Genomic DNA, 26,263 nt, shown 5'->3' with positions numbered 1-26,263 from the left:
CATGATGTTTTTTTTTCTTTTTTCTTTTTTGCTTATGGACCTGTGAAAGTTGTTTTGTGTTTTAACTACAGCGTGTGCAGCTGGCCAGTCGGACTGCTTATTCTCAATGAGCAACCACCAGTGAAGCATGAATACGATGTTTGCTTGTTTGTATTGTTCCTACCTAGCTTGGAAATCCCTAAAGCAAATTCGCAATTTTTGAAGTCCGTAATTCCTGCTTCTCCATAAATATTTTGTGGCTTTGCATATTTTACAAATTAAAGCACTTTCCCTGTAAGTATTTCCACCTTGTTGGGTAGATGTGGGCACTTGGCACATGTTAATTCACAATTCACTGCTGCAGAGCCGAACCTTGTGTCTCTCTAACCTGCCAGCACACCTGAGCTCTGAGGTGGGACATGGCCTGATGTGGTTGCTAATGGCAACTAAAAAGAATGTGGGCTGAATGTATTTATGTGGGTGTGAATGAGAATGAATATGCGTTTTTGAGCGGATATGTATAAATCTGTGTGTGTGTGTGTGTGTGTGTGTGTGTGTGTGTGTGTGTGTGTATGTGTGTGTGTGTGTGTGTGAGTGTGTGTGAGTGTGTGTGTGTGTCCCTGTATACCTCTGCAGTCAGTCATTAATTTGTAGCTGCTCTGCCTTATTCCAGGTAAGCCAGCAACCAGGAGAATACTTGCTGGCAGAGCCCTGGGCTAACTACCTCTACAGCTACTTTTGTATCTTTCTCCTTTGTCTGCCTGTTGGGGCGTTTGTCTCTCTGTCTCCTTCCCTGTCTGTCTGGCTCGGTCCCATATCTGCGTGTACTAGCATGGAGATGAGGAGATGGCTTTGCCTGGAGCTATTTCTATACCGTCTTTCTCTCTCTCTCCTACATTGAGTCAAACAGAGTGGTGGTCTATCATACCATGTGGCGCAGATTGTCATTCTCTCTCTTTCTCTATTCATACAGTACACCTGTCTGTCTTCTTCTCTATATACGTGTGCCTGTCTCCTTTCTTTTTCTGTCGGGAAATTGCAGTTGTCATCGGCCCAGGCTTACTAAATCACTTTTTTTTTTTTTCTCTTTTTGTCTTCCACTTTCTACCCGATTTTCATGATAAAACATAGTGGAGTAGTTGCCTTTCCTCCTGTGTTGTCTATCACTAGGGACTGAAACAACTGGTTATTTTTTGTGTACATCCATATATGTGTGTGTGTGTGTAACTGAATAAGTGCTTTCAAGTATGTTTCTGGCCTTGTGTGTTATTGTGTGATTATCTGCTACTGCCTTTGTGTTTGTGTTTACATGAGGATGTGTACTTGTGTGCATTTCGCCTGGGGTAATGCAACAGCAGTAGGTTGTCATTGTATTGTAGATTGCAGAGCTGTGTTAATGGTTTGCTCTTAACTCACACAAACACACAATACAGAAACGGATATAAAGCCTTCTCTATACTGAACTGTTCCCTTATCAGCAGCGATCTGCTGGCTCAGTGGGTTACTATGTGTCCCATGTACTACCATGATGAGTTCAAATATGCTTCCAGCCTTTTTCCTCTATTTGCTGCTATCTCCCCTGTTCCTCACCACTGAAAACAATATAAAAATAACACAAAAAAGCCAATTATCTCTTGTGTATTAAAGAGTTTTTTTTTTCTTGAACTCTTAACACTATAGGGAGAACCTTAAGGGAAAACAGTCATCAAAGTCGTTCAACAACCTTGAAACTGTATAGCAAGAGCTTGGATAATTCAAGGTTGATTTAATGATTCAAGCCTTTCTTAACCATTTCTCATTTAACTCAACCTTCACACCTCAGAGTAATTTAGTAGAGGGAGAAAGTATAAAGATGAACAGAAATATAATAAGGCTGGGAAGAAGACTGGAAGAATTTGATACCAAGAATCAAGTGGTATTTAGAGACTTACTGTAACAAGAATGGATCACAAACAACAAAAAAAGAGCAAGAACTGCTTATCTACCAAATTGTGGCACCTTTTACAAATCAATGTGATAAATAGGGTTGTCAAGTTTCATTGCCATTAAAAGTGGTCACAAGACACAAGATTCATTATGACAGTGCTGGTGAATTTGTGTAACCTTGTAGGATTTATTTGGCCTTTATTTTGTCATCTTATAAAAGTCTAATGCAATGACTCATATTTTCAATACATTTCAAATGTCTTTGTGATTGAGAAGAATTAACTTTATGGCTGAGAGGGCTGCAAGTCACCAGCAATATCTTGATAGTTTGTAATTCACAGTAACCTTGCAATAATCCTACAGTATATGGCTTTATCATGATGTTCCCTATGTGTTTGATCTTCCTTGCTACATGTGGAGATTATCTAAGTGGGGATGTAAGCTCAAGCCATGCTCCATATCACAAGTGGAAGCAATAAACAGTAATAGCTGTAAATCTGGCTGTAGGTAAAATTATAACAAGGACATAAACAGTATGTTGTTTTTTTTCCAGTGGTGTTTGATAAGCCCTTGTCTTGTGTCCTCTCAGCGGAGTGTGGCGGTCACATAACTGGAGCAGTGTCTGGACGGATTCTGTCTCCAGGATACCCTGCCCCATATGACAACAACCTCCACTGTACCTGGACTATAGAGGCTGACACTGGCAAGACTATCAGGTAAAAGAAGAAGCAGTTGGATATGCACTGAAGGCACTGTGATTATGATGATACCCTGCATTTATCTGATTGAGTTTTGGTTCAGCATCAAAGGAAACAAGCCATGAAATGTTTGATAAAGAAATAAGACATTACCAGATACACTAATAAGTGCAGAGTTGCTTTGCTCCGGCTGAGATAGGATTAGTTTACTGGCTACTACTTATTCGTAATGTCTGATGTAATATATGTTGTAGTATTTGTTTTGTTGTTTGGTTAAATGTTGTGTTTTGATATTTATGTGAAACAGTCAAATTTCAGAAAAATATTCTGATAATTAAGTCAAATCAAATCAAATGATATAGGACGATTCCCATATGATAACAACGTTCACTAAACAAACTATAAAACGCTCACAAGACTGTCAGGTAATAATATTTTCAGTAACTATAGATAAATGTCCTCTGTCAAAGCCACTGCTGTGTCAGAGAGTACACCACATTAGTCATTATGCCACCATCATGTTTCCTAACACATTGTGGCTACTGCTGACATTCATGTGTTTGTGTGTGTGTGCTAGTATGAGCTGTCTATTCTCAGCTCTACTTCATTGGATTTGATATTGGACATGAGTTTATGGTAAACCTGTCAAATAAAGAACTGTTGTTAACGTTTGTATTGGATCTCTGTGCTCCTGTGTGTGTGTGTGTGTTTTTTTCTTTTCTTTTCTTAGCCTTCACTTCATCGTCTTTGACACTGAGGTCGGCCACGATATCCTGAGAGTTTGGGATGGTCCATCTGGGCCCTCGGATGGAGGGATCCTGTTGAAAGAGTGGTCAGGTCCAGCCTTGCCTGAAGATATCCACTCGACTTTCAACATACTCACACTGCAGTTTGATTCTGATTACTTCATCAGCAAGCAAGGATTTTCTATACAGTTCTCAAGTAAGTAGCCTCATCTATAAATCAAAAATGTTAAAATTTGGAACTTGCATGGAGGATAAAATACTGAATGACTGCCACTCAAAAAGTGTGCTATGATTCTGCAAACTCACTGATTTGGGTGGTCTGCCCCAAAATATCCCCCAGATCCATTTATGAAGGAAAACCAATTACTGAACTAGCAATTAAATTAGCTAATTAACAAACTCAGCACTCATCACACATATAGTTTCTTAGTTATTATATAAACTTCATTTTTATTGGCTATAAGGGAATTAATCTGGAATTAATACTATATTTAACAGGATTTCCGAAAAACCTTAAGCCAAAGAATCAAATGAGGGATTTAATATCTCACTCCGGGACCCAAGCTCACTAAGTACTTAATGGGCCCACCACCACCAGCAGAGACCTGTGGCTCAGTGTTGGTTATAACACACAGTTTAGGAAACCAGGAGATATGGTAACAAAACTATGAGCGCTGCTTAATATCATGCTAGTTAGTTATTTAACAGCATCATAAAATCCTTCTTTGAGAGATGGTAGATTGGTAAAATGGATTAATATTAGTCTCTAAATCGGGATATGTAAAGCATACCTTACTTTAGATACATACTTCTTAGCATGTGGTCGAAAGCCTGAAGGGGTTGTTAAATGATTTTATCTGTAAGACCATCAAACCATTCATATGTGTCAAATTATACACACATTATACACTTGAATGAGAAAGTGTGTCCAAACTTTTTACTGGTACTGTATATGCTAAAAAAAAATTATAGGCTAATTGACAAAGTAATTTTTATTAATTTTAAGGGTTTTGAACTCATGAAATTGACAACTATTAATCCAGTAAGATTTTAGTTTTTTCATCATTCTCACTCAATAGGATGCCAATGAACACAAACTGTTGCTGCTGTTTCTTCCTTTTTTTTTTTTTTTTAAAGGGCAATTTCTACAATATCTGTTCCCTTTGGGATGGTCATTGCTGTTTGAGCCACTAGACACAAAAATGTCTCTGCACTGTCCTATTAGAATCATTGACCAAAGTCACTGCGATCCACTCTTGCAGCAAAATCAATCAGGGGGCACAATGAGTAAGAAAACGTAGGAAGTGGGAGACCATCGTACCTTTACAGCTGCTTTTTCACATCAGCTCACTCACAAACACACACACATGCGCTATCCTGTGTTCGTTCATACGCATAGCCATTTAATTACCAACCCAATTCTTTTACAGACCCATGCACCCCCACTTGCTCTGTGTGCACACACGCGCTCCAGCGCACACAGTTGTTGGAACATTAAGAGATGTATATTTCCAGTCATAAATATTTACATCCAGGCCTCTCTTTCACTCTCTATCGCCCTCTCACACTCACACATTTTGTTTTTTTCCCCATCCTCCTCACATTTAAAACAATAAATATTTGCACTCACTAACATACTAATCAAAGCACTCTTATTCCATTACTATGGTAATGACACCTTATATTTACCTCTGTGCTGATTTACTAAAGCCAAGGTAATATCTATCACTACACTAATTTATGTAAAGCAAGGTTTGTAGATTTATTGAGTGAGGGCTTTTTAGGGATGATGCAACAACAAATTTAATTCTTTAATATTTTTTTTCTCTCGTTGTCCTTTCTCATTTCTCTCTCTGTGTCCTTGATGGAATAAACACTGTTTGTACTGGAAATATATAATAAACAGGATGTTATAACACTATGTTTGGCTATACACCAGTGGTTGGAATATTTATGCAAAAGATAATTTATATGTTCAGTGTGGATTGTAATTCATAATACTGGCTTCCATGCCCACATGCCCTATTGTTATCTATTATTTTGGCCAAGATTTGATCTATAATTTTCGCTGAATCTGGAGCTCCATGACTAATTGATGAGTCTACTGTATAATGAGAGTTCAAGCAGTGGCAAATGCTGGCTTGCCTATCCCTTGGCAGATGATGTAGATCAGTTGTTCCCAGCCTTTTCTGCATGTGAGCCCTTAAAATGAAGCCATTACTTCTGGCGACTCGCTGTTGCATTTGTGTATGGGTTACAAGCAAATGGACCAAAAAGTAAAAGTAACTGCTTGAGTAATTAAGTAATTAAATTAGAGGCCTGATGATGAAAAGGTAACAGTGTGCAGTAATTCACAACAAAAAAGGCAAAGATTACAAGAACTGAAAAATATACATATTTTTTCTGCTTTCCCATCTTGTTAATTGTCTCATGACCCCTTAGATATATCTGTCCAACCCCTGGGTTGGGAACCACTGACATAGATAACAAATAGGAATACATTTTATTAAATACATTTTGCTGTATTTTAATTTTAGGTCATGATATTAGCTATTCACCAACCTTTAAATCAGATAATATCCTACACAGACACATATTGCATACTGTACCAATTTTGATTAAAATAATTTCCATTTACAAAGGTATGTCAATGTCTGTCTCTCTTTGTCTTTTTCACCCTCCAGCCACTACAGCAACGACCTGTAATGACCCAGGCATCCCTGTAAATGGTTCTCGATACGGGGACAGTAAGGAGCCCGGTGACAGTATGACATTCCAGTGTGATCCTGGCTACCAGCTCCAAGGCCAGGACACCATCACATGTGTACGGATGGATAACAGGTTCTACTGGCAACCTGATCCACCAACATGTATAGGTAGGTTTACATTACTTTGTGGATTTACTGACTGCCAACCTGAGATTAAATTAAATAAAAATAGGAGATAGAATATGATGCAGTGGTCTGATAATAGATGTTAATGAGTTAATTAATAGTATTAATTAATAGAAGTTATATTGTACACAACAAATGTGGAGTGAATATAAAAAAGCCACTGGATAAAGATTTTCAAATACTGTCCATCAGACAGCAACACTTTCGCTGCTTCCTCTAATGAATACATCTTGGGATGGAAGACTCAACACAAAACCTCTGGAGATGGAATGATTCACAGTTATATCTTAAGTCTCAAGTGTAGAGAGTAAACAACAAACATGACAGTTCAGGTCCCTTGGGTGCCCCTGTGTTGTTCTACCTTGTCTGACATACTTCTCTGGGGGCAAATCAACTGAAGCTTGCTGGTAAGGTGATCTCCAATCCTGAATGGAGCTGCTGCTGGTGTGTAAGATGGTCTTCCATATAGCAGGCTAGGAATGGAGGATATGGCCTTAAAATGAAATCACGATATTGCAATGTGTTTTTGAGACAACAATACTTTTGACAATATGGGCTACTAAACTACAATATGAATATGATTACAATAAAATTGTGATAGTATAATTTCAGCTGATGTGGTCAGATCTATATCTGGTCTTATAAATGGTAGTTTCACAGGATGTTTTGGAGGAGCAGACAGAGAGGCAGAGCTGTGGCCCTGTGCTCTGACTTAAAATAACTCATTGGAGTCACTTGTGTAAACAAACCTGCTGTAATGACGTTAGTCAGCTGAGTCCAGCTCAATACCAAACTTCAGAACTAACTACAACTCAGCGCAGACCATATTGGATAAAACATGTGTCCAGCGGGGGGTTATCAAACTGATTTAAGCTTGTTGTTTGATTGGCAGGGCTGTCTGCTCTCCTCTACTTTTGTGGTGACTTTTTCCTCCCACAAACCCCTCCTGAGTGTGACTAACTGCACTGTTAGTATCTACTCTTCGCAACTTGTAAAAACCTGCTCTTTAAGATCAAGGAGAAGTTGAACAGGTGCTGAAGGAAATCTGATTGAGATAAGCATCAAACACTGTTGCTTAGGGCTACAGAAAAAATCAACACGGAATATCAAAACCCCCTAAACTCAGTTTTTGCCTGGGTGGCGGTGACGGCCAAGCTTTGGATGAGGCAAGAGTGGGATAGAAGGTGGACAGGAGAAGAAGCGTGGAAAAAAAGTCAGGTCGTATTAGATTTTTTGCAGCAAAGGATGATTCAGATAGCAGTGACGGGGGTTCTTGTATCAAAACTGTTAAAAAACCAGAGCTTGTTTGCTCTTTTTCCCTATATCAACACCATCAGGCCCACCTGCTGCTTAGAGCCCAGTGAGCTTCCACATCCCACTCGACACCTCGTTCACACAATTCTCTGCAGTTTGTTTTCTAGTCTCCCACTTTCAGGTGTGCTTTCCTCCCTTTATTTTCCTCCTCAACTTCCTCTGACACACTTGACTTCCTCACTGAAGGAAGCAAGTGACTTCCAGCCCTGAAGCCTGTCTTTTTTGAGTCAGAAAATGCAGGAATAGCAGAGTCGGAGCAAAAAACGGTACTATATATTTGAGGAAGAGCCCTTCAGTGTCCTCACCAGCCAACCTACAAATTCCAATATGTTAGCTTGAAATGAACTAGTAGCACTTGCACAGATTTCTCTGACAGTACTTTCTGACATTGGTAGAAGGCTTCTGCTGAACAGTAGGTCTGTACTGGGGGATGAAATGCATGAAGTTCTTTTTCCTCATTAACTTAAGTGCCCAGATTGGTTTTGTCTTGCATATGAAATATGTCAAGTTAGTCAGGGTTGAGTAGAGGAGGGGAGGAAAATCACAAAGAGATTACAATGAAGGTGCCAAGCTGCTGGATTTTTAACTATGCACATAGCTGAAGGTGGGATGGAAACAATGTGAGCAAGCTGATGAAAACTCCTGCAGCAAGTAGCAGGGTTTCCACCCCTCAGCTTGCAGCAAAGTACTACAGACATTTGCCAAAGACTTACACCACTGGAAACTGCAAAACCAGCTCTCTTTCTGTTGCTGCTCACCTCCTCTTTATCAGTCTGCACTATCGGGAAGACCTCCAGCATGGTCACAGACACTAGTAATTTGCCTTGTAACCATGCCTGTGAAACACTTTATGCTTTTCTCCTGATATTGCCTCTGACTCTTTGCCAGTGACCTCATCTTTTGCATGGCTGTAGATAAAATGTAGGACTTAAATCTCCCTCTGCTTTCTCTTAGCTTTAGCACCCATGTGCTTCTCTCTTCATCACTCTTCACCTCAGGTGTTAAATCCCTGGGTGTTCAAAACCTCCTAAGATTAAACCAACATTAAACACAATAGTCTATTGTGTAAGTGCATGCCTGTGTGTAAATGATCTGCAACTGTTAATGCCTGTGTTTACCTCTATTTCACTGTTGTTTATCTGTTCACACCCACCTGACACCCCCAAGACACCTCTTCATGTTTCAAATTCTTCCTTCACATCACTTAATTGCTGCTTGAAAGCACCTATCTGTCTCTCTCACCAATATCTCTTTCCCGCTTTCTGGCTTGTTGTGGGATAACAGGACCGCTAGGGGCGATTCTCTGTGCTAACTACCCTCAGCCCTACACTCTATAACTAAATCTCACAATCCCTCTTTCTCTCTTTTACTCTTTCAACCTCTCCAGCTATCTGTGGAGGTAATACCAGCGGCCCACCAGGGTTAATTCTCTCTCCTAACCTACCCCTGCCATACCTCCCATCACTAACGAACTCTGTTCCGCTCCACCTACCTGTGGGGGTTATACTGTATGAGTGGTCAGTCAGGGGTGATTCTCCTTCCAAATTACCCCAAGCCCAATGCTGTGTAATCATCTTTCTTTCTCTATCTCTCTTCCCATCTCTCTCCGTTTTTCTCCAGCAACCTGTGGGGGAAACGTCAGCGGCCCCTCTGGAGTAATTCTGTCTCCCAACTACCCCCAGCCTTACCCTCCGGGGAAAGAGTGTGATTGGAGGATCAGAGTCAACGCTGACTTTGTCATTGCCCTCATCTTCAAAAGGTAGGCCACCTAAATTTAAATTGCGGCTCTCTATAGTATGTGCACATGAACACTTGTATACAATGTAACTTTTTCAAGTCTTATACTAGTGGAACTTTTTTCTGCCTCCTCCCTGGCCCAACAAGCAAGAGAGAGAGAGAGAGAGAGAGAGAGAGAGCAGTGGTTGAGTGAGCTAGAGAGTGAATGACGAGAGCGAGCAGTGATGGCGAGAAAGACGCCATGAATCAGAGTAATAAAATGTTATTTTCTGATTGTTTCACAGCGGTTACGTTCCAAAGCACAAATAAACACACCCACTCTCTGCTCTGCATGTGTGTGTGTGTGTTTCGGTCAAACAGACACACCGACAGCAGAGGAGCAGCACACAGCAGCGCTCTGAAAGCAGAGGAGGGAGATGGAGATATGGGGAAAACACGGAATCAAATAAAAACACAACAATGTAACCTGGTCGCTATGCTACACTAAGGGAGCAGCAACAAGGCCTCACTAAAAGTCAGGGCAGAGCAATGGCCTCACTGATGACATTCATTTTTAATTAGTTCACCCAAAAACCTGAGAAAACATAAAAATTTAGGGTATTGGACTTTGTCCCCTAAGCACGTTTAATTTAAGTTTATTTTTCAGTGTAGGCTTTGCTTTGCTCAGTGTAGCCCATCAAGGGTCAAAAAATGTCTGTGTTGTATAGTCAATGGCCCCGACCAGTTTAGTCTAATCTTAATTAACACACAGTTAAGGATCACTGGGGTAACATATAAACCTATGGAGGTTGAAAAAACTGTAATAAACATTAAATCAGTCTAAAAACTGAGGGAAAATCTAATCCTAACATGACTAATTAAAGTAGTTTAATGGTTAAAAAGCTACAGGCCAGATAAATAGATTTTTTTCCCCCTGGAGTGTCACAGCCTTTAGCTGCACTTAATAGCCTAAATCTTTCAATCAGACATTTTTCTTTTTAGTTTGTTTATCATTGTGAACTTCTTATAAAATCTTAAAGACATACCATGGATTGATCTGTGCAGGAACTTTTTGATTATTAGTAAAAGAAATATTGGTCAATTTCACACATAGAGAGAAACATACTCAAACATCATTCACTCTTTTTGCATTGATATGGGAGGTGAAATAAATGTGTAAATGGAAAGTATCTCTGACAATTTCCATGTTTTGTTTTTTTGGTAGTAGGGCAGTGTTTATTTGCATTTCAAGTCCTGATTGTGACTTGGTGGTGAATATTTTACATGTCACAGTGGTTAGAGGCTTATGACTAAAGCAAAAGTGAAGATTGGAGTTTCACATGTAGCAAAGCAGATAAAGCAAAGCGGACTTTCTCCAGATTGCCAAAGGAAAAAAAATGACCCAAATTTGGCTTTGTGTTTTTCAGCTGGAAAGATAATTCCCTTCTGTTGTAACAATGACTGTTTTTTGTATTTTACTTTTAATTAAGTTGTATTGATATTGGTTGTTTTGTGAATGTTGTGTGTCATTTCTTTGTCATCATTTATCTAATTTTAAGCTGGTGCTGGAATTGTGCTTTATAAGCTCAGCTGAAATAGACTTCACTTGACCCAATAACTAATGACTCAATCTTTTGATCATTCTTTGAGTCAAATCACAGCACAATTCTTGTTTCTCCAAGTGAAGTCAGAACTCATTTTGTGTTATCATGTAATGGTCATTTGATTGTCCATATCTAACTGATTCTGTTTTTATAGCAGTGCTGAAGTGTATCAGCCAGAAGAAGATTTATATTCTCTGTAAAATAACCCAAAGTGATAATATGTTCTATAAATGTACTACACTGACTACTTATAGTTAGAGGGAAAGCATATGAATTTTTCTCAAAATTAGAGCACTGGCTGTTTTGTGGCTTGTGTACTGTATATTTCAAGATGTTTAATTCATCACTAAGCAAACTCAATTATAGCTTCTCAAGTTAGCTTGATTAGTCTTAATTTGCATTCCACTCTCAACTCTTAACAGACCATTGAGTAAAACCTTTCTTCGGTCATGAGAGGCTATGGCGCCGTCCCATTTCTGCTCTATAAGATCTTTATGTTCTTTTTATGACACTTAGTAGCTTTAGCATTCTAACCCAGAATGTATCACTACTGCAAAAGGTATTAGCACAGATCACTTTAATGCTTTGTCAGTGCAGAAGGGGCTTACATGCAGTTAAGCCCATTCTGCACCAGATATAAACACAGGGCCTTAACTTGAGCATTCTTGGCATTTACTTTAACTTTGTTAATTATTACTTAAGGTTTTTTTTTAAGTTAAGCAAGTCTTGTCACAAACACATCTTCCACCCAAAACCCAGATATTCATGATTGTCTTCTTGTGTCTTAAAGTAAAGCGAAACATTAGAAGAAGTAGGGGACACATCTTGTAAATATGCCATATTAATTTGGCATTTCTGAATTTAAATAACATAACATTTTAATTGGAACATTACATATTATCCTGTTTAGAGTTTTCAGTGTAAACAAACATGGTTTTTGATTTGCAGAACTGTGTATTTCCTCATGCCTGTGCTTGTGTCATGTACATGCGTCCTTGTGTGTCTCTTTGTGTTAGAGCACAAAATATAAACTGGGAATTGTTCTTCGAAACACTGCTCTTCAGCACCCCTGGCGCTGGTGCCGTTATGCTGCTGGAGTTAATACCACTTTCTCTTATGCTCTCTCTCTTCCTTTGCACACACACACACGTGTGCGTGCGCATGCACATGCACATGCACACGCTCATATTCTCACACAACACACACACACAGTTAAGTCCTAAGACATCAAGCCAAACACTGAGCAGGATGGTTTAACCAGACAGGTGGAAGTCAGAGCTAATATACACACATACTCTGAGAGCAAACAGAGATAGGTGTCTATACGTATGTCTGTGTGTGTGTGTATGTGTGTGTGTGTGTGTGTGTATATGTGTACGTATAAATTTGTATCTGTGTGACAGGTAGGAGACAAGGCTAACATAACGACTGTCAGAGCAAACATTGAGTCAGGACTGTGTGTGTGTGTGTGTGTGTGTTCTTAAACTTTTACCCTCATGAGGACCAGATGTCTTCACGTATGTATAGAGAAATGAGGAGAAGCTGTCAAAGTGAAAACCAGCAAAACTTTTACAAAGAAACATGCATTAATGGCTACTGTAGGCTCAGGATGCAGGTTCAGTAGCAGCAGGTTGCGAAATCAGAAATATGTTCTGCTTGATTTAACAAATCAAAATGTGTTCACACACATGTATCAGATAGACACAAACACATATTCACACACATACTGGGGGAAAAAAAACAAAATATATCATAACATGCCCTTTCATGATGAGAAAAGGATGATTAACTTAATATTAAAACGCCACAACATGGCTGCTTTTGCTGCCGCTCACACATTCTTATATTTATGAAATATTAATGAAACAAGAGTGTTTTTGACTATATATCACTGTCTTAAATTCATGAAGAAAAATACAAAAACAAACTTTGAGAGCTTTCATTTTTAATGCAGTAAACACATCAATAAAACATATCAAACACCTCAAAATGAAGGTAAGAAGATTAGCGGATGATTAAAAGAAAGGTAGCAAAAACTCATAGGCGGTCGTTAAATGAAGCAGTTTGAATTTAACACACATCACTGGATCAATTGTTCAGAGAATTTGAACAATAAAACACACACTCACACACAAACAATACACAATCAATCTTACTAGATTCTTTAACCTAAGTTTCTCTGTTTTGTTTTGTTTTTGTAACCCAGTTTTAACATGGAGCCAAGTTACGACTTCCTGCACATCTACGAAGGTGAAGACTCTAATGGGCCATTACTAGCAAGTCTCCAAGGCAACCAGGCCCCAGAGCGGATAGAGAGCAGCGGTAACAGCCTCTTCCTGGCATTCAGATCTGACGCCTCACTGGGCATGTCTGGGTTCGCCATCGAATATAGAGGTAATTAAACTTAGAACTTTGTCTTAACATAATATCCTCATACATTTTCCAACAAGGTCACAGTTGAGGTACTGTAATTCTTCTTAGATAATGACAAAATGTTTTAAAACAGTCTAACCTGCCAGAATATTGATTAGTTGTGATAGTACAAGTTAAGCAAGTTGTACTATTACTATTAGCAATAGTAGTATAATTGGTTGTAGTAATACAATTGTGTTGGTATAGTAGCAGGAGGAGTAGCAGTAGGGTAGCTGTAGTATAAGTAGTAGTAGTAGTAGTAGTAGTAGAAGTGCAGTATTTGTAGTGTTAGTATTGGTGACAGTATTGGTAGTAGTAAGGTTGCAGCAATAGTAATCAATAGTAATCTATTGCAAAGGAGAACTGCACTATAGGCTTAATTTAGTACAGAGCTTCATTAATAAACCAGACCATCTTTTTTCAAATTGTCCAAGAGTATTAGCTGTGCTATTTGTCCACATGAACTGGAGGACAAATCAATGCTGTATTACATTTCTAGCAAATAAACGTACTTGATAGCTATTTGCAGTTTGTTCTGTACACTAAAATGGAAAACAATCATTGTAACTGAACTCTGTGTTTATGAAGTGTAATGATACAAATGTCAATATAGGAGTATTTGTTGGGGAACCATGGATAATATTTTAAGCTGCCTATTAATCTCACCCTCACATCAGAGGGTTTTTCAGTTTAAAGGGCATGCTGTTCTATGTCAGCCCATGAGTTGTTTACTTCCACAGATTGTGACTCATCCTGGTTTTACAGACGTTGCTTGACTGGCTGTGATTTAACAGCTATAGTCAATGTGGAACTGATGAGTAGTTGTTTGACTGACTAGAGACTAGATTTGCTCTGTCAAGTTTTATAAACCCTCTTTTTTTCTTTGTTTCTCTCACTCCATTTATCTCTAATTAAAAAAAGATTATCTCCCTCTCTGTTGTCTGTCTCATCACGCTACCTCACACCTCTGTACTTTTGTCATTAATTCACTACCTTTCATCTGCAATCTCTCTAATTAAAATACAACCATAATCATCTCCCTGTTTCACTTCCATCTTGCCCTCCACCTCGCTCTCTCTGTCAGTTTTCCTCTGTCATGCCCAATATCTCATTCTTACTGGGCAATCACAGAACAGCAAACAATCTGGCCAGAATGATCTGGCAAGAACCAGTAGAGTTTTTGACCATCTTAAACTCCTGGTGTTTATTTTCTCTTCTATCCCTATCTTCTTCTTTCTCTCTTTTCTTCCCTCTTCTCTTTTACCCTTATTTCGTCCTTCCCCTCCCACAAGAAAACAAAGATCTAATAGAAGCTGATATTCAATATGTCCTGTGTTAGGCACCTGTGAAATCCCCCAATGAAATCTGAAATTTTCCTGTATTGGTCTACATAACAAATTAAAGTATGTTTTGGACATTGTATAAACGATATATGTATATTAAGCCCATTCATTGTTTTAATAAAATTGTCAGGAATTTGCCATGTAATAAACAGTACTACCACAGAGAGCAAACCATCACAGTGCCTTCTTCTGCACCACGAAGAGGCTGAGGTGTAGAGTCTAGTGCTCCCAGATAATTAAATTATGAAAAATAAAAACATTTTGTTTAAGTTTTGTAATATTACAAATTATTTAAGTCTTGATTTTGTTGAGTAACACAAACTCTCTCCATTGTCCACAGAAAAACCAAGAGAGGCCTGTTTCGACCCTGGTAACATTATGAACGCCAGTCGGACAGGTTATGACTACAAACTGGGATCTCAGGTGTCCTACAACTGTCACCATGGCTACACAACAGTGGGCGGGGATACCATCACCTGTGTCATGGGGAACGATGGGAAGCCGGTGTGGGACAGGGCTCTACCATCATGTAAAGGTAGGAGAGACACATTAAGAACCACATTTAACAAGCACATGTAACAGTTGATGGAAAACTCATGTTGGGCAATTTGCGCTTATGTCAAAGTACAGACAAAAGACCTGCTTGCACATATATAGTATACCCTAGTATTACCATTAAAACTGAGTATTTATGGATGTCCAACTGGTTAAGCTGCATACCATTTAACTTCAAAATCTGCAGTTTGATTCGAGAAGGGGACGTTTGTTGCATACCCCTCTCTCTCCCCTCATTTCCTGTCTGCCTCTATACTGTCAACTATCCCCAAAAACATTTTTTTTTACTGAATATTCACAAGTCATACTCAACACTTGTGGTAAAAATTTAGGTGGCAATACCATGCAAAAATCTAGTGACTGATTTATTAAAACCTGTTTAAATGATGTGTGACTAACCTGCAATTCTGTGTGTGTGTGTGTGTGTGTGTGTGTGCATATCGGAGACTGAGAGTCTGTCAGGGATTGGAAGGTTGAACTGTCTATTTGATTGACGGCTCACAGAGCCAAGGAAGTGACACCTGCCAAACTGCCATTCAAAGTGTATATGAGCTTTTGTGAGTGTGAGTGTGTGTGCGTGTGTGTGTGTGTGTGTGTGTGTGTGTGCGCGCGCATATGTGTGTGATCTCTAAAGTGACAGAGACCTGACCTAGTGACATGCGGGTAAAAATTCAAATAAGCCACAGACCAAGGTAGCAAGACAAGGAAGGAATTTTAAAATGAGCACAAAAGAAACACACACAGACTCACACACATGGGCAATATACACACACAGACACTTACTTATACCTCTTAACACTTTGAAAAAGGCTCCTGTGAAAGTTCTGTTTAATAATGTCTGAGAGACAGTGAAGAGGGGGGTTGGGTGTGTGAGAGAATAAAGATGAGATAATTGCACTCAGAGCAGCTATTTGAGAACAGCAACAGCGAGAAAAAAAAAGTAATTTTATCTCATGTTCAGATTCATCTAGCTTATTTCAAGATAATACTGCCACTTATCAATTTTAGATGTGTTACAGTTACTTAACCAACTTCAACTCTGGAAAGTTCTCTCTAGCTAGTCTTTGTCCAGCTGTGGTTTTGAACATGCAGACGCTATAATCTGTTATTCAGTAGCATAAAACTGAGAAAGAAAAATAACTTTACTCAGTCTGTATGTATTTTGAGAGATACATCTGTATGGAAATCTCACTTGTTATGTTAATAGACAAGAAAAATGCTGTTATTTTATTACTTTGATGTATTAACACGTTGTTTTTGTGCTGAATCAATGAACTTCAAAATCATTTTGCAGTGTTTCCAGTCAGTCAGTCAGCTAGTCATTCACCAAGATCAGGAATGAAGAAGTCAGTTAGTCCATCAGTCTTTTATGCTGTAATTTAGTGAGTAATTTGGTATATTTTTGGTTGAGTTCAGTGAGGCATTTCTAGTGTTTGGTAACTTAAACAAACCATCTTTGTGGACACATAAACAATATGTGTTCATTAGCAAATGGGGTAGCTGAAATTAATTCACTGTAATATTTACCTAGACACAACAATGTATTTATGAACAGAAGCCAAGTATTGATATTTTAGACACATTTGAAGGCTATTAATGCAGGACCACATAATGGCCCTTTATCAAATAAAAAATGATCTGAAACTCTGAAAGGCTTCAAAGTTCATCTGGTAATGGATTCATGTTTTTGCTATAATTGATTTTGACATAATTTCCTCATAACGTGTGTTTTATGTGAAAAAAATGAATACATTGCACTTTTTAGCTCTAATACACAGAGAATAATTGAACATTAAGAATACTTTAACATAAAGAGATTGAATATGTGTAACACAATGGCTATGATCATATTGACGACTTTGCTGAACTTTTATAAATTTCAGAATTTGTCAAAAACAAATGTGTACATTCACTTTTTTTAGAGACTGAGTTGCACCTGGTGTTTTAGTAGTTTTTGATTGACCCACATTTAAATCATATGAGGCACGCTCTTCATTGGATGAGTTGTTTGCAGTCTTGAATTTGGTTCCTGGCCCAGGCCCTTTCTGTGATCAAAATACATGGCTTGATCATTTGAGATTGCTGTCACCTGTAGTATAGGACGATTCACATAACCAAAGCAGAACAATTCAACTAAAGACAGTCCAACACAGTAATCCTGCTCTTTTCCTCCCTTGGCTTGTATTGCACATTGAATTTTTTCACCACATTGTTAGGGAAGTTTTTCTGTCTGTCTGTCTCTCTGTCTTTGGGCAGCTCCTGGGGCTTTTAGACCAAACTCATTAGACAGGGTGAGACCTCTTTAAATAATACATCTCCACTTACACTCCCTCCGTCTCCTCTCTTCTTCCCTTTCATCCCCCCCACCAACACCCCCCCCAACACATTCTGTCTTCTCTTTCCTTTTTTCTGTAACTACTTTTCACTATCCACGCTCTCTTTCTGTTTTTCATCCTCTGCTTCTCTCGCTCTCTCTCCTATTCTACCTTCCTCCCACCTCCTCTGTCTGTGTCTGATTTACTCTCTATTTTTCTCTCACCATTTCTCTCTGGCTCTCTCTGCCTTTCTCGCTCTCCCTCTCTCACACACACACAGGCGCGCACACACACACACACCTCCCATCTCAAACCGCTCTTTTATTGGTTTCCATGGTAACTAAGAGCTGTTGCGAGAAAGAAGGAATTCTCCGTGACTGTTGATAGGGTTGTGTGTATGTGTATGTGTGTGTGAAACAGAGGGAGAGAGACACAGTGAGAAAGAGACGTAGCTATTACAGAGTGCCGCCTAGAGGCAGTTTTCATGCACACACACACACACACACACACACACACACACACGCACACCAAATACAGTATACCACTTATGCTTTTACAGACAAACATACTTGAATGCTCAATCTTTGAATACATTATATGTTTGAATATCCATTTAGCACAAATATACTGGATTTAGAAAGCTGGCCATGTTCTGAGTATGTGTTTGTGTGTGTGTGTATGCGTGTGTGTCTGCAGTCTTGCTCTACTACATTGTTATGGAACATCTATGTTGTAATTATGGGGATCAAAACAAAGTTTGTTGATTTTTTTCTGTCAGGTAAGATTAAATTATCGATTTCTTCGCTCAGAAATCGCCCATTTGGCTCAAGAAAAAATAGCAACACAGAATGCTTGTGTGTATTTTGAGGATTTTTACTGTTTGCATTTTGAGTGGCAGTGGCTCAGGAAAGTTCAAAATACTTTCCTTCCATCATCAACTCCATTCATTTCACACAGTGTTAATTTAATCAGTGCGACAACATACTCTCGTCTTTGTTGCTTTACTTTTTTTGCTCGCTAATTATTCCCACTCTTCCTAACAGATTACTGTTAAGCTATCTTTAAAAACAACAAACACAAGTTGAAACATGCAGGGAGTGTTGATTTTCATTGACTTAACCTAAAAAAACTGTGAAAGAATTAAGTAGAAAATAAAAACAGTAGATTGATGAGTTTGACATGACTCTGTTATTGTATTGATGGCATTAGTGTTGATATAATGCTACAGCTGATAAATCCACCTCTCTGTTTTTACTTTTTACTGCCGTTATTTATTTGAGCTGGCAACGTCATTATTAAAATACTAGCTTTTATTTGAGAATTATAGTATTATTGTTATATTATTGAATATCTGAGATGTTTCTTATTACTGTTTTTAATGTTTTGGCAGTGGTCATTAACCATGCATGGTCATTCAGGTACACCTGAGGTTTAGGAGGTTGTCTGCTGCCATTGCTGCTGTTGTTCAGGTGGTGTGTGTCTTTGCTCTTGTTGATAAAGGCTGTACGGTACAACGTTGCAAGTGTGTTTACAGGCTATAAGTGGCAGAATGCTGTTCATTTATGTGCTATATAGAGCATATGAAAAAAAAATTGATGTACATTCTAAGGTAAGTGGTCTGTGTTTCTACACATTGACTGTCCTCTTTGAACCCCCCCCCCCCCCACACACACACACACGCACACACACACACATACACACACACTGTATATATCCAGAAGTGATGGGAATTAGTCGCTCTTACAAATGACAGCCATGAAATTTGTTGTTTTGCTATTATGTCTATGACATTGGCATGTGCATATACACTCACCAGCCATTTCATTAGGCACACCTGTGCAATCTAATGCAATCCAACACAACAGCTCTGCCATAAATTCTACATTTACGAAGCTTATACATCTTCAGTTTTTGTTGACATTGTCAAAAAGGTGATAATTCTATTTCATATTTATTATTTGAAGTCATAGTGGGAAGTGCTGTACTGGAGTGCATTATACTGAAAAGAGTTCCTAATATTTTGCCCTGCTCATGTATGTTAATGGAGTGGACAAAATATTACGAACACAATTCAATATAATGCACTCCAGTACACCACCATCACCCACTAAGACCTCAATAATAACCATGAAGTAGAATTATCACCTTTCTGACAATGTGAATAATAACTGAAAATGTATAAGCTATCGTATGTATCGTACATGTGGAATTTATGGCAGAGCTGTTGTATTGGATTGCTTTCGATTGCACAGGTGTACCTAATGAAGTGGCTGGTGAGAGTACATAATGCACTATTTTTTTTTTTTTATTATTATTTCTCAATCACTTGTGATACCAGAGGGTCTTGTTATATGTAAAGTATATTCAGGGTCTATATATATATATACACACACACATACACAAGTCACCATAATTATTCTGTTTATGGTTTCCTGAAAGTTCCAGGAAGAACTGCAATACAACTTTAAAAGTTTAGGACACTTTAGAAATCTTTTCCTGTACTTCCACTACCACCCCAAAGCCCTGCTATGTGTGTCTTTGTGTGTACGTGTATGTGTGCATTTGTGTGAGACAGAAAGAAAACGAGACGCAGACAGTGAAAGGTAGGACTACAGAAGTGCTGTGTACGCGTGTGTTCTTGTGTATGTGTGTGGATGATCAAAGCGTATGGATGTGTGAGAGAAAGAGAGTGACTTCCATAGCATTTTTTGCATTTATTTGTGTGCGTGTGAGAGAGGGTGTGAGTGATCAAAGCTCATGTGTGTGAAGGCTTTTGATAAGGCTGACACCTGAGCCTAGAGCAGTACCACTGGGGGATTGTGGGTAGATCAAGAAAAGACCTCTAGACCTGAGGGTTTGAATGTAGCAGCACAACAAGAATCAATCCAAAAAATATCAGTCGATATCAATGCACAGGATCAGGAGGAGAGGAAAGAAAGAGGGTGATTACTCTGATGCTTTAGGAAACAAGAGGAAAGTAGGAAGGGAAAGGAGTGGGGAGGAGGACGAGTGGGTGGGAGTACAGCAACTGTCTAGCATAGGAGTAGAAACCAAACCGAATTTCGCTGTATTTTTCATTCTAGGCATGTAAATCTGTTTTACAGAGCAAGTCTCAGCCAAGAATACAGACCCAGTCTTAATATCCACTAGACTCTGACATGTGTTCGCGATAAGTCTGCAAGGGCTCAGGGCTGTCCCAGTGTGAAATCAGAAAGTGCTTGAGGGCTCTCTGGTGGACTTTTTGAGCCCTTTATGCACAGTTTCCACAAGACTGCAATGCTGAGGACTTTGCTTGAGAGAATTACCCTCAAAAGGATGTACAAAATCAAAAAGGATTCAATGGGCTGGGGGAAAAAAGGTCAAGAGCAACCATTGCTTTAATGACTCCTTTATTCAATGAAGGCATGATCATTAGTTTTGATCTGCTTTAATCCGTTTTAATCAACATTGCTAATAGTATGTATGTTATTAGAATGTTATTAAACTGCATGTACAGTATAATCGCATCCTCACACTTTAGCGGCCACAGACAGGCTTACAGTATGGCCCAGGCAACATGCTGATTCACAAAGTGCTGTCCCATTCCTCATATAGCATTTTGAACCTTTGTACCCTCCTGCTCTCACATTTTCACTGAGCACAGAAGTGATGATGATAAGCGTCTGTTAGGGATCAGCAATGATATCTTCTGGTGGATACTGGGACTGGGGCCACAGCTGTACACTGCACAATAGCAACCGAAACAAGACAAGAAGAGTAGAGGCCAGAAGAGGTGAGAGGAGGAGCGATAAGAATACACCATGACTGTGTGTGTGTATTGGTGGGGTGACGTTGACAAATGTGCTTGTTACCACTGTTTTCAACACACACACACACACACACACACACACACACACACACACACACACACACACACACACACACATTCACACACACTTACGGCTTGATCCAACCGGGTGCGGCTGCCTCACGTTCCAGCTGCCAGAGGTGATCGCGGCCACTCTAGTCAATGCTTGTGATCCCACCAGCCGCACTGCAGCACATTTCAGAAGCGTCCCAGAAGCGGCTTTCCACTCTGCTCCACTAAATACATGCGTCCAGTCTATTTTTGACATTACACTAATTTCATTGACCTCTATTAGCTTAACCTGCATCATAAATGTGCACACGCCCACATACTGTTGGTGCATGTGGTTTGTAACTCTCTTGGGGGTGCTGAAGATGGATCAGGCTACTGTGAAGTCTGATTCTAGTGGGTCATGTAATGCTGATAGGAATTAACAGGAAACTGCTATACGCTGATACAGGAGATCCCACACTGTGCCTTGGCTCAGCACCACATAAATTCATTCACTAACATTTTTATCCTGCTGGCTTGTTGTAAAGGGGAAGGAACTACTCTGAAGAGAGTGCTTACAGAACCGACATCTCAGTGTTAAAATCATGTGAAACTACGTTACAGCACTTTTCTACATTGTTTCAATTTGATTTGAAGCTACACAGTACCACTGTTGCTTACTACTCACAGCTACATAGTATATGTTGGTTACAGGTAAATATGTGTCCACAATCCTACATCAGTCAAAGGAGGGCATTCCTTCTTTTTAAAATAATCTTTATTAATTTGCTTTAATGAATTGTAAAGTAATGGTGGGAAAAAAAACTGTACATTTGATTTAATTATGTAGATACACAGCAAGACAAATACACATGCACACATATACACGCAGATCAAAAGCACTATAATTTTGCATTATATAACAAATCCTTGGAGCCACAGTGGCCCTAGTGATATTTGGGGACAAAATTAATTTTCTGCTAAACTAAACAACTTTTGAGCCAAATGCAGCCAGTTAGATTAAAAAAAAACCAAAAACATAAGAGTAACAGATTAGAGAAGTGATTCGCCTGCCAGTTTTAAGTACAATGGGCAGTGCTCCAAGTAGCAGAAAAAAATGAAAAAATTAGACATATGGTTAAAATGTGAATGCGTCATTGCAACATGATTTCTCTGAATGATTGAAGCTGAAAAACTGTTTGGGCACTGTTGCCTTAAAGGTTACTGGGAGTATTTTTACCTTATTGTAGGTCTTCAGTAGCTACAATGGTGTCCTCATGTGCTATGACAGTCACATGTCTTTTTGACTCTGTGTCCAGCATGCTGGATGAAAGTGACCTCAATCTAACTGATCATATGTTACAGGGAATGAATAAGAAGTGACGCTAGAGTGCAGGCCTGGCATATCATCACTAGGGAAGATTCCAAATGTAGTCCGATGTCTGTGTGTGTCTTGTAGACTTCAGTCACTTGCTGCAAACATTTGCAACCAAATATCACATATGAAGATTTAATTTAGTTTCTACTAACTTGTCCAGTAGATTTAATTGAAGCTGAAATACAGAACTTAAACCTCATAGTCATTGTTTCATTTCAAATCCAATATGCTAGAGTACAAATATGTGTCAGTGTTCAAATTCACTTTATATAGTCACTACTGTATATAGTAGCTGCATTCATCCATTTTCATTCATATTGTTCAGGGGATTGTCCCATCATGCACTTGGGAGAGTTATTGTTTATCATGGTCAGATTGCCAGTCTATCACAGGACTAAAACATATAGACAGGAAAACACATCTGCACTTACATTCAGGTCAATGAACAATTTAGAGTTTTCAGAGTTCCATAATCTGCACAGTTTAGTTGTTAACACTTAGGCGCCAGTATTAACTACAGGACCACCCTATAAAGTGATTCCCTTACAAAGTACCTATACATGGTCTAGATTTTACCCAGCACAAGGTAAATGTAACTAAAATCTGTGTGCCCCCCTGTGACTCTTTAAGCCACATTTACATGAAAGCACTTTCATTCTATTTGTATTGGGGGTCTGTGTGACATCAACATCTGGTCTACAAAGGCAGCAGCATATTAAGCAGTCATTGACTAGGACTGCCATCTATCTGGATCGCTCAGCAGGTGCAGATCAGTATGGGATTTGTCTGAGATTCCAAAACATATACTAAGACTGCACCTGATAGACATTATTTGGGTGTATACTAATAAAATTACACCTGTAATCTTGTTTTATTAATGGGTGTGAAATTAAGTTAGTAGGAGTCATTAAATCAACTCCTAAGGAAACAAAGAAATTGCACAAAGGACATTATTGTGTGTTTTAAAAAAAACAAACAAACATGCCAGTGGAGCAGGTGTGGTAGAATCAGTATCAGATATCTGAAAAAAATGAAAGTTACAATCTGATGCTAATGCCCCGACCAAAAGTTCCAGGTACTTTGGAACCAGAGGAACTAATCTCAAATCCAAGTATCAACCCTTATGGACTGTTATGTGTCTACATTGAGTCTGCAAGGCTGCTGGGTTACAAGTAGATAAAATACAATTCATATTACAAGACAATGCCATGTATAAGTTGCATATTAATGGCTTTTTTAACAATAAGTAGATATTAAAAGAAAGTTAATTAATGTTGGATTGGTATTGGCAGATATTCCATGTTGTCTTTTCCATGATGTCCCATCTCTTGAATGATAATGCTAATGTCTCTCTAGCAACCCAGATAACTGCAGCCAAATACACTCGTGTAATTGTTCTAAAAAGTGCGTCAAGTTTGAATTCATAACTCTGAGCACCCTTTTTGTTTGGGGTTAAATGTTGACCTATTGGTTTCATTTACTGCACTCTCTTTATTTCTCAAAAGCTGCTTCTTATTTTTGAAGCAATTCAGTGCAGATCCCCTGCACACAATGTGTTTACCCTTTGTCTGCAGAGATATCTATAGAATATATTGTAGGTTAATTAACTACTCCCTTCCCCATCGCTACCTTTCTTTTAATACATCTGCACAAATTTACACCTGCTCTTTAAGTTTGAATAATTTTCTACACATGGCCCTTTGCAAATTGTGTGAACATTATTAAGTGCAGGGGAACCACACTAATTTAATCATTCCATTTGCACAATCCTTCGGTTAATGCATATGCATACAGAAGAGAGGGGTACTTGAATGATTGCATACAAAATGCACCTAAGTGACTGACCAAAGTGCCCCTCCAAGCCATTGAATTTGTTTAATAAATAGCATGCATGTTTTTAGGTACAGAATATGTCTGAAGCAAATGCAAAATAAAAATCAAAGAAATGCACACTGTATAAAACATTTTAAAAATATGCTTTTGCACCGAAGGTGCAAAATATTTGAAGTTTATTCAAGAACCTTTAAATGAAAAAATTATTTCTCTCTGTGTTTCTGTAGCTCCCTGTGGCGGACAGTATGGTGGATCTGAAGGAGTCGTTCTGTCTCCAAACTATCCCCTTAACTATACTACCAGGCAAACTTGTTCCTATTACATCACAGTTTCCTCACAATTTGGTAAGTACATAAATTATCACACTATACATGCTTATAGTGGCTTCTGTAATTGAAGCACCAACACAAAGTGTAATCTGTTCTTTTATTTATTTCTTTGACAATTTTTTCTGTCTTCTGGTCATCTTTTTCAGTGGTGTTTGGTCAGTTTGCTGTTTTCCAGACAGCAATGAATGACTCAGTGGAACTGTTTGATGGAGCCAATGAAAATGCTCGATTGCTCAGCTCCCTGGCTGGGTCTCATTCAGGTGAATCCACTATTGGCTGAAACTGTTGTCAAATATAGTAGAAGGAATACTAGTGGGTGATGCTGCCATTAAAGAAATATATTGTTTGTTTTTCACTTATTATGACTTAGCATACATTTTATTTTTGAAAAGCTGCCATTCAGTCCTGATATTATAAACTTTTTCTGTTTTTTTTGTGCTCCTGAGCACATCTTTGAAAGAGGAATTTAATGAAATCATCTGTAAGAAAGCAGCTCTTGGGGGCTTTAGAACATAGCACCAGTGGTTGTTATCACAGTTTATTTGACAGTGATATATCTGGTGAAAATCCATTATGGGTTATCTTTACAAGACGAAATCAGCAGTGGAAATGTCTCACTGGGACCATACAATATACAGTAGCACTGATACTCCTTAACACAATCCTCCCTGGGTTTCCTTATCCTCCAACTTTAAGTCATCCCAGCTTGGCAACATTTTGAGTCACTACACAGTAATATCCTCGGCATGGATGGAGATTGAAAGACAAGGCAAAATCAATGTAGATGACATAGTATGAAGTATGAAATATGAGGAAATATTGATTAACATAGTTGTTGGCAAAATGTGCTCTCATTGCCTCAGAGTTTCATGTTCTCTTGCTGTGTGTCATGGCCAGGGGGCATGCTGCAGGGTAATCCCACTGGAATTGACATTTACTTTCTTTCTGTAGAAATCGCGGCTTTTAAAATATTTTATCTGTTATGTTTATTCTGTTGTGTGCTTATAGTATTATGAGGGGGAAAACTTATACTTTAATAAAGGACAAGACCTTTTAATAGAGGACAAATTTACTATACAATATTTGAGTAAATTAGAGTTTCTCTTTACATATTTGCTCTGATCAGTCGGCTTATTTCAACATAATATTATCTTGAAGGATGTGACAGTGTTTGTTTTACTGAATGTAGCTGCACATGATGCGCTTTTTTCTTCCCAACTACAATCCGTCTAAGTTTGTTCAAAGGAAAGAAGCCAGTTTACATCATTTAGACTCTGTGGCTTATTCCTCAAAGGGGACCTATTATGCTCATTTCCAGCTCTACATTTTTATTCTGGGACCCCACTAGGGTAGCTTTACATGATTCACAGTTCAAAAAACTTC

The 26,263-nt window shown here is 38.7% G+C and overlaps 1 protein-coding gene across 1 annotated transcript in view; it reads left to right on the top strand.

Annotated features, from left to right (window-relative positions):
- LOC137184113 (CUB and sushi domain-containing protein 1-like) overlaps positions 1-26,263 on the top strand; it is a 159,442-nt gene that overhangs the window by 48,433 nt on the left and 84,746 nt on the right. Inside the window, exons 16-23 of the mRNA XM_067591491.1 lie at positions 2,495-2,621; positions 3,334-3,545; positions 6,034-6,225; positions 9,178-9,316; positions 13,084-13,271; positions 14,973-15,167; positions 24,779-24,895; positions 25,027-25,140. Of these exons, the coding sequence (XP_067447592.1) occupies positions 2,495-2,621; positions 3,334-3,545; positions 6,034-6,225; positions 9,178-9,316; positions 13,084-13,271; positions 14,973-15,167; positions 24,779-24,895; positions 25,027-25,140 (1,284 nt within the window). The remainder of the gene's footprint in view (positions 1-2,494; positions 2,622-3,333; positions 3,546-6,033; positions 6,226-9,177; positions 9,317-13,083; positions 13,272-14,972; positions 15,168-24,778; positions 24,896-25,026; positions 25,141-26,263) is intronic.

Source organism: Thunnus thynnus, chromosome 1 (assembly GCF_963924715.1).
Source record: "Thunnus thynnus chromosome 1, fThuThy2.1, whole genome shotgun sequence".
NCBI lineage: Eukaryota > Metazoa > Chordata > Actinopteri > Scombriformes > Scombridae > Thunnus > Thunnus thynnus.
The sequence above is the reverse complement of the archived record's forward strand: the minus strand, read 5'-3'. Positions and strand labels throughout refer to the sequence as shown.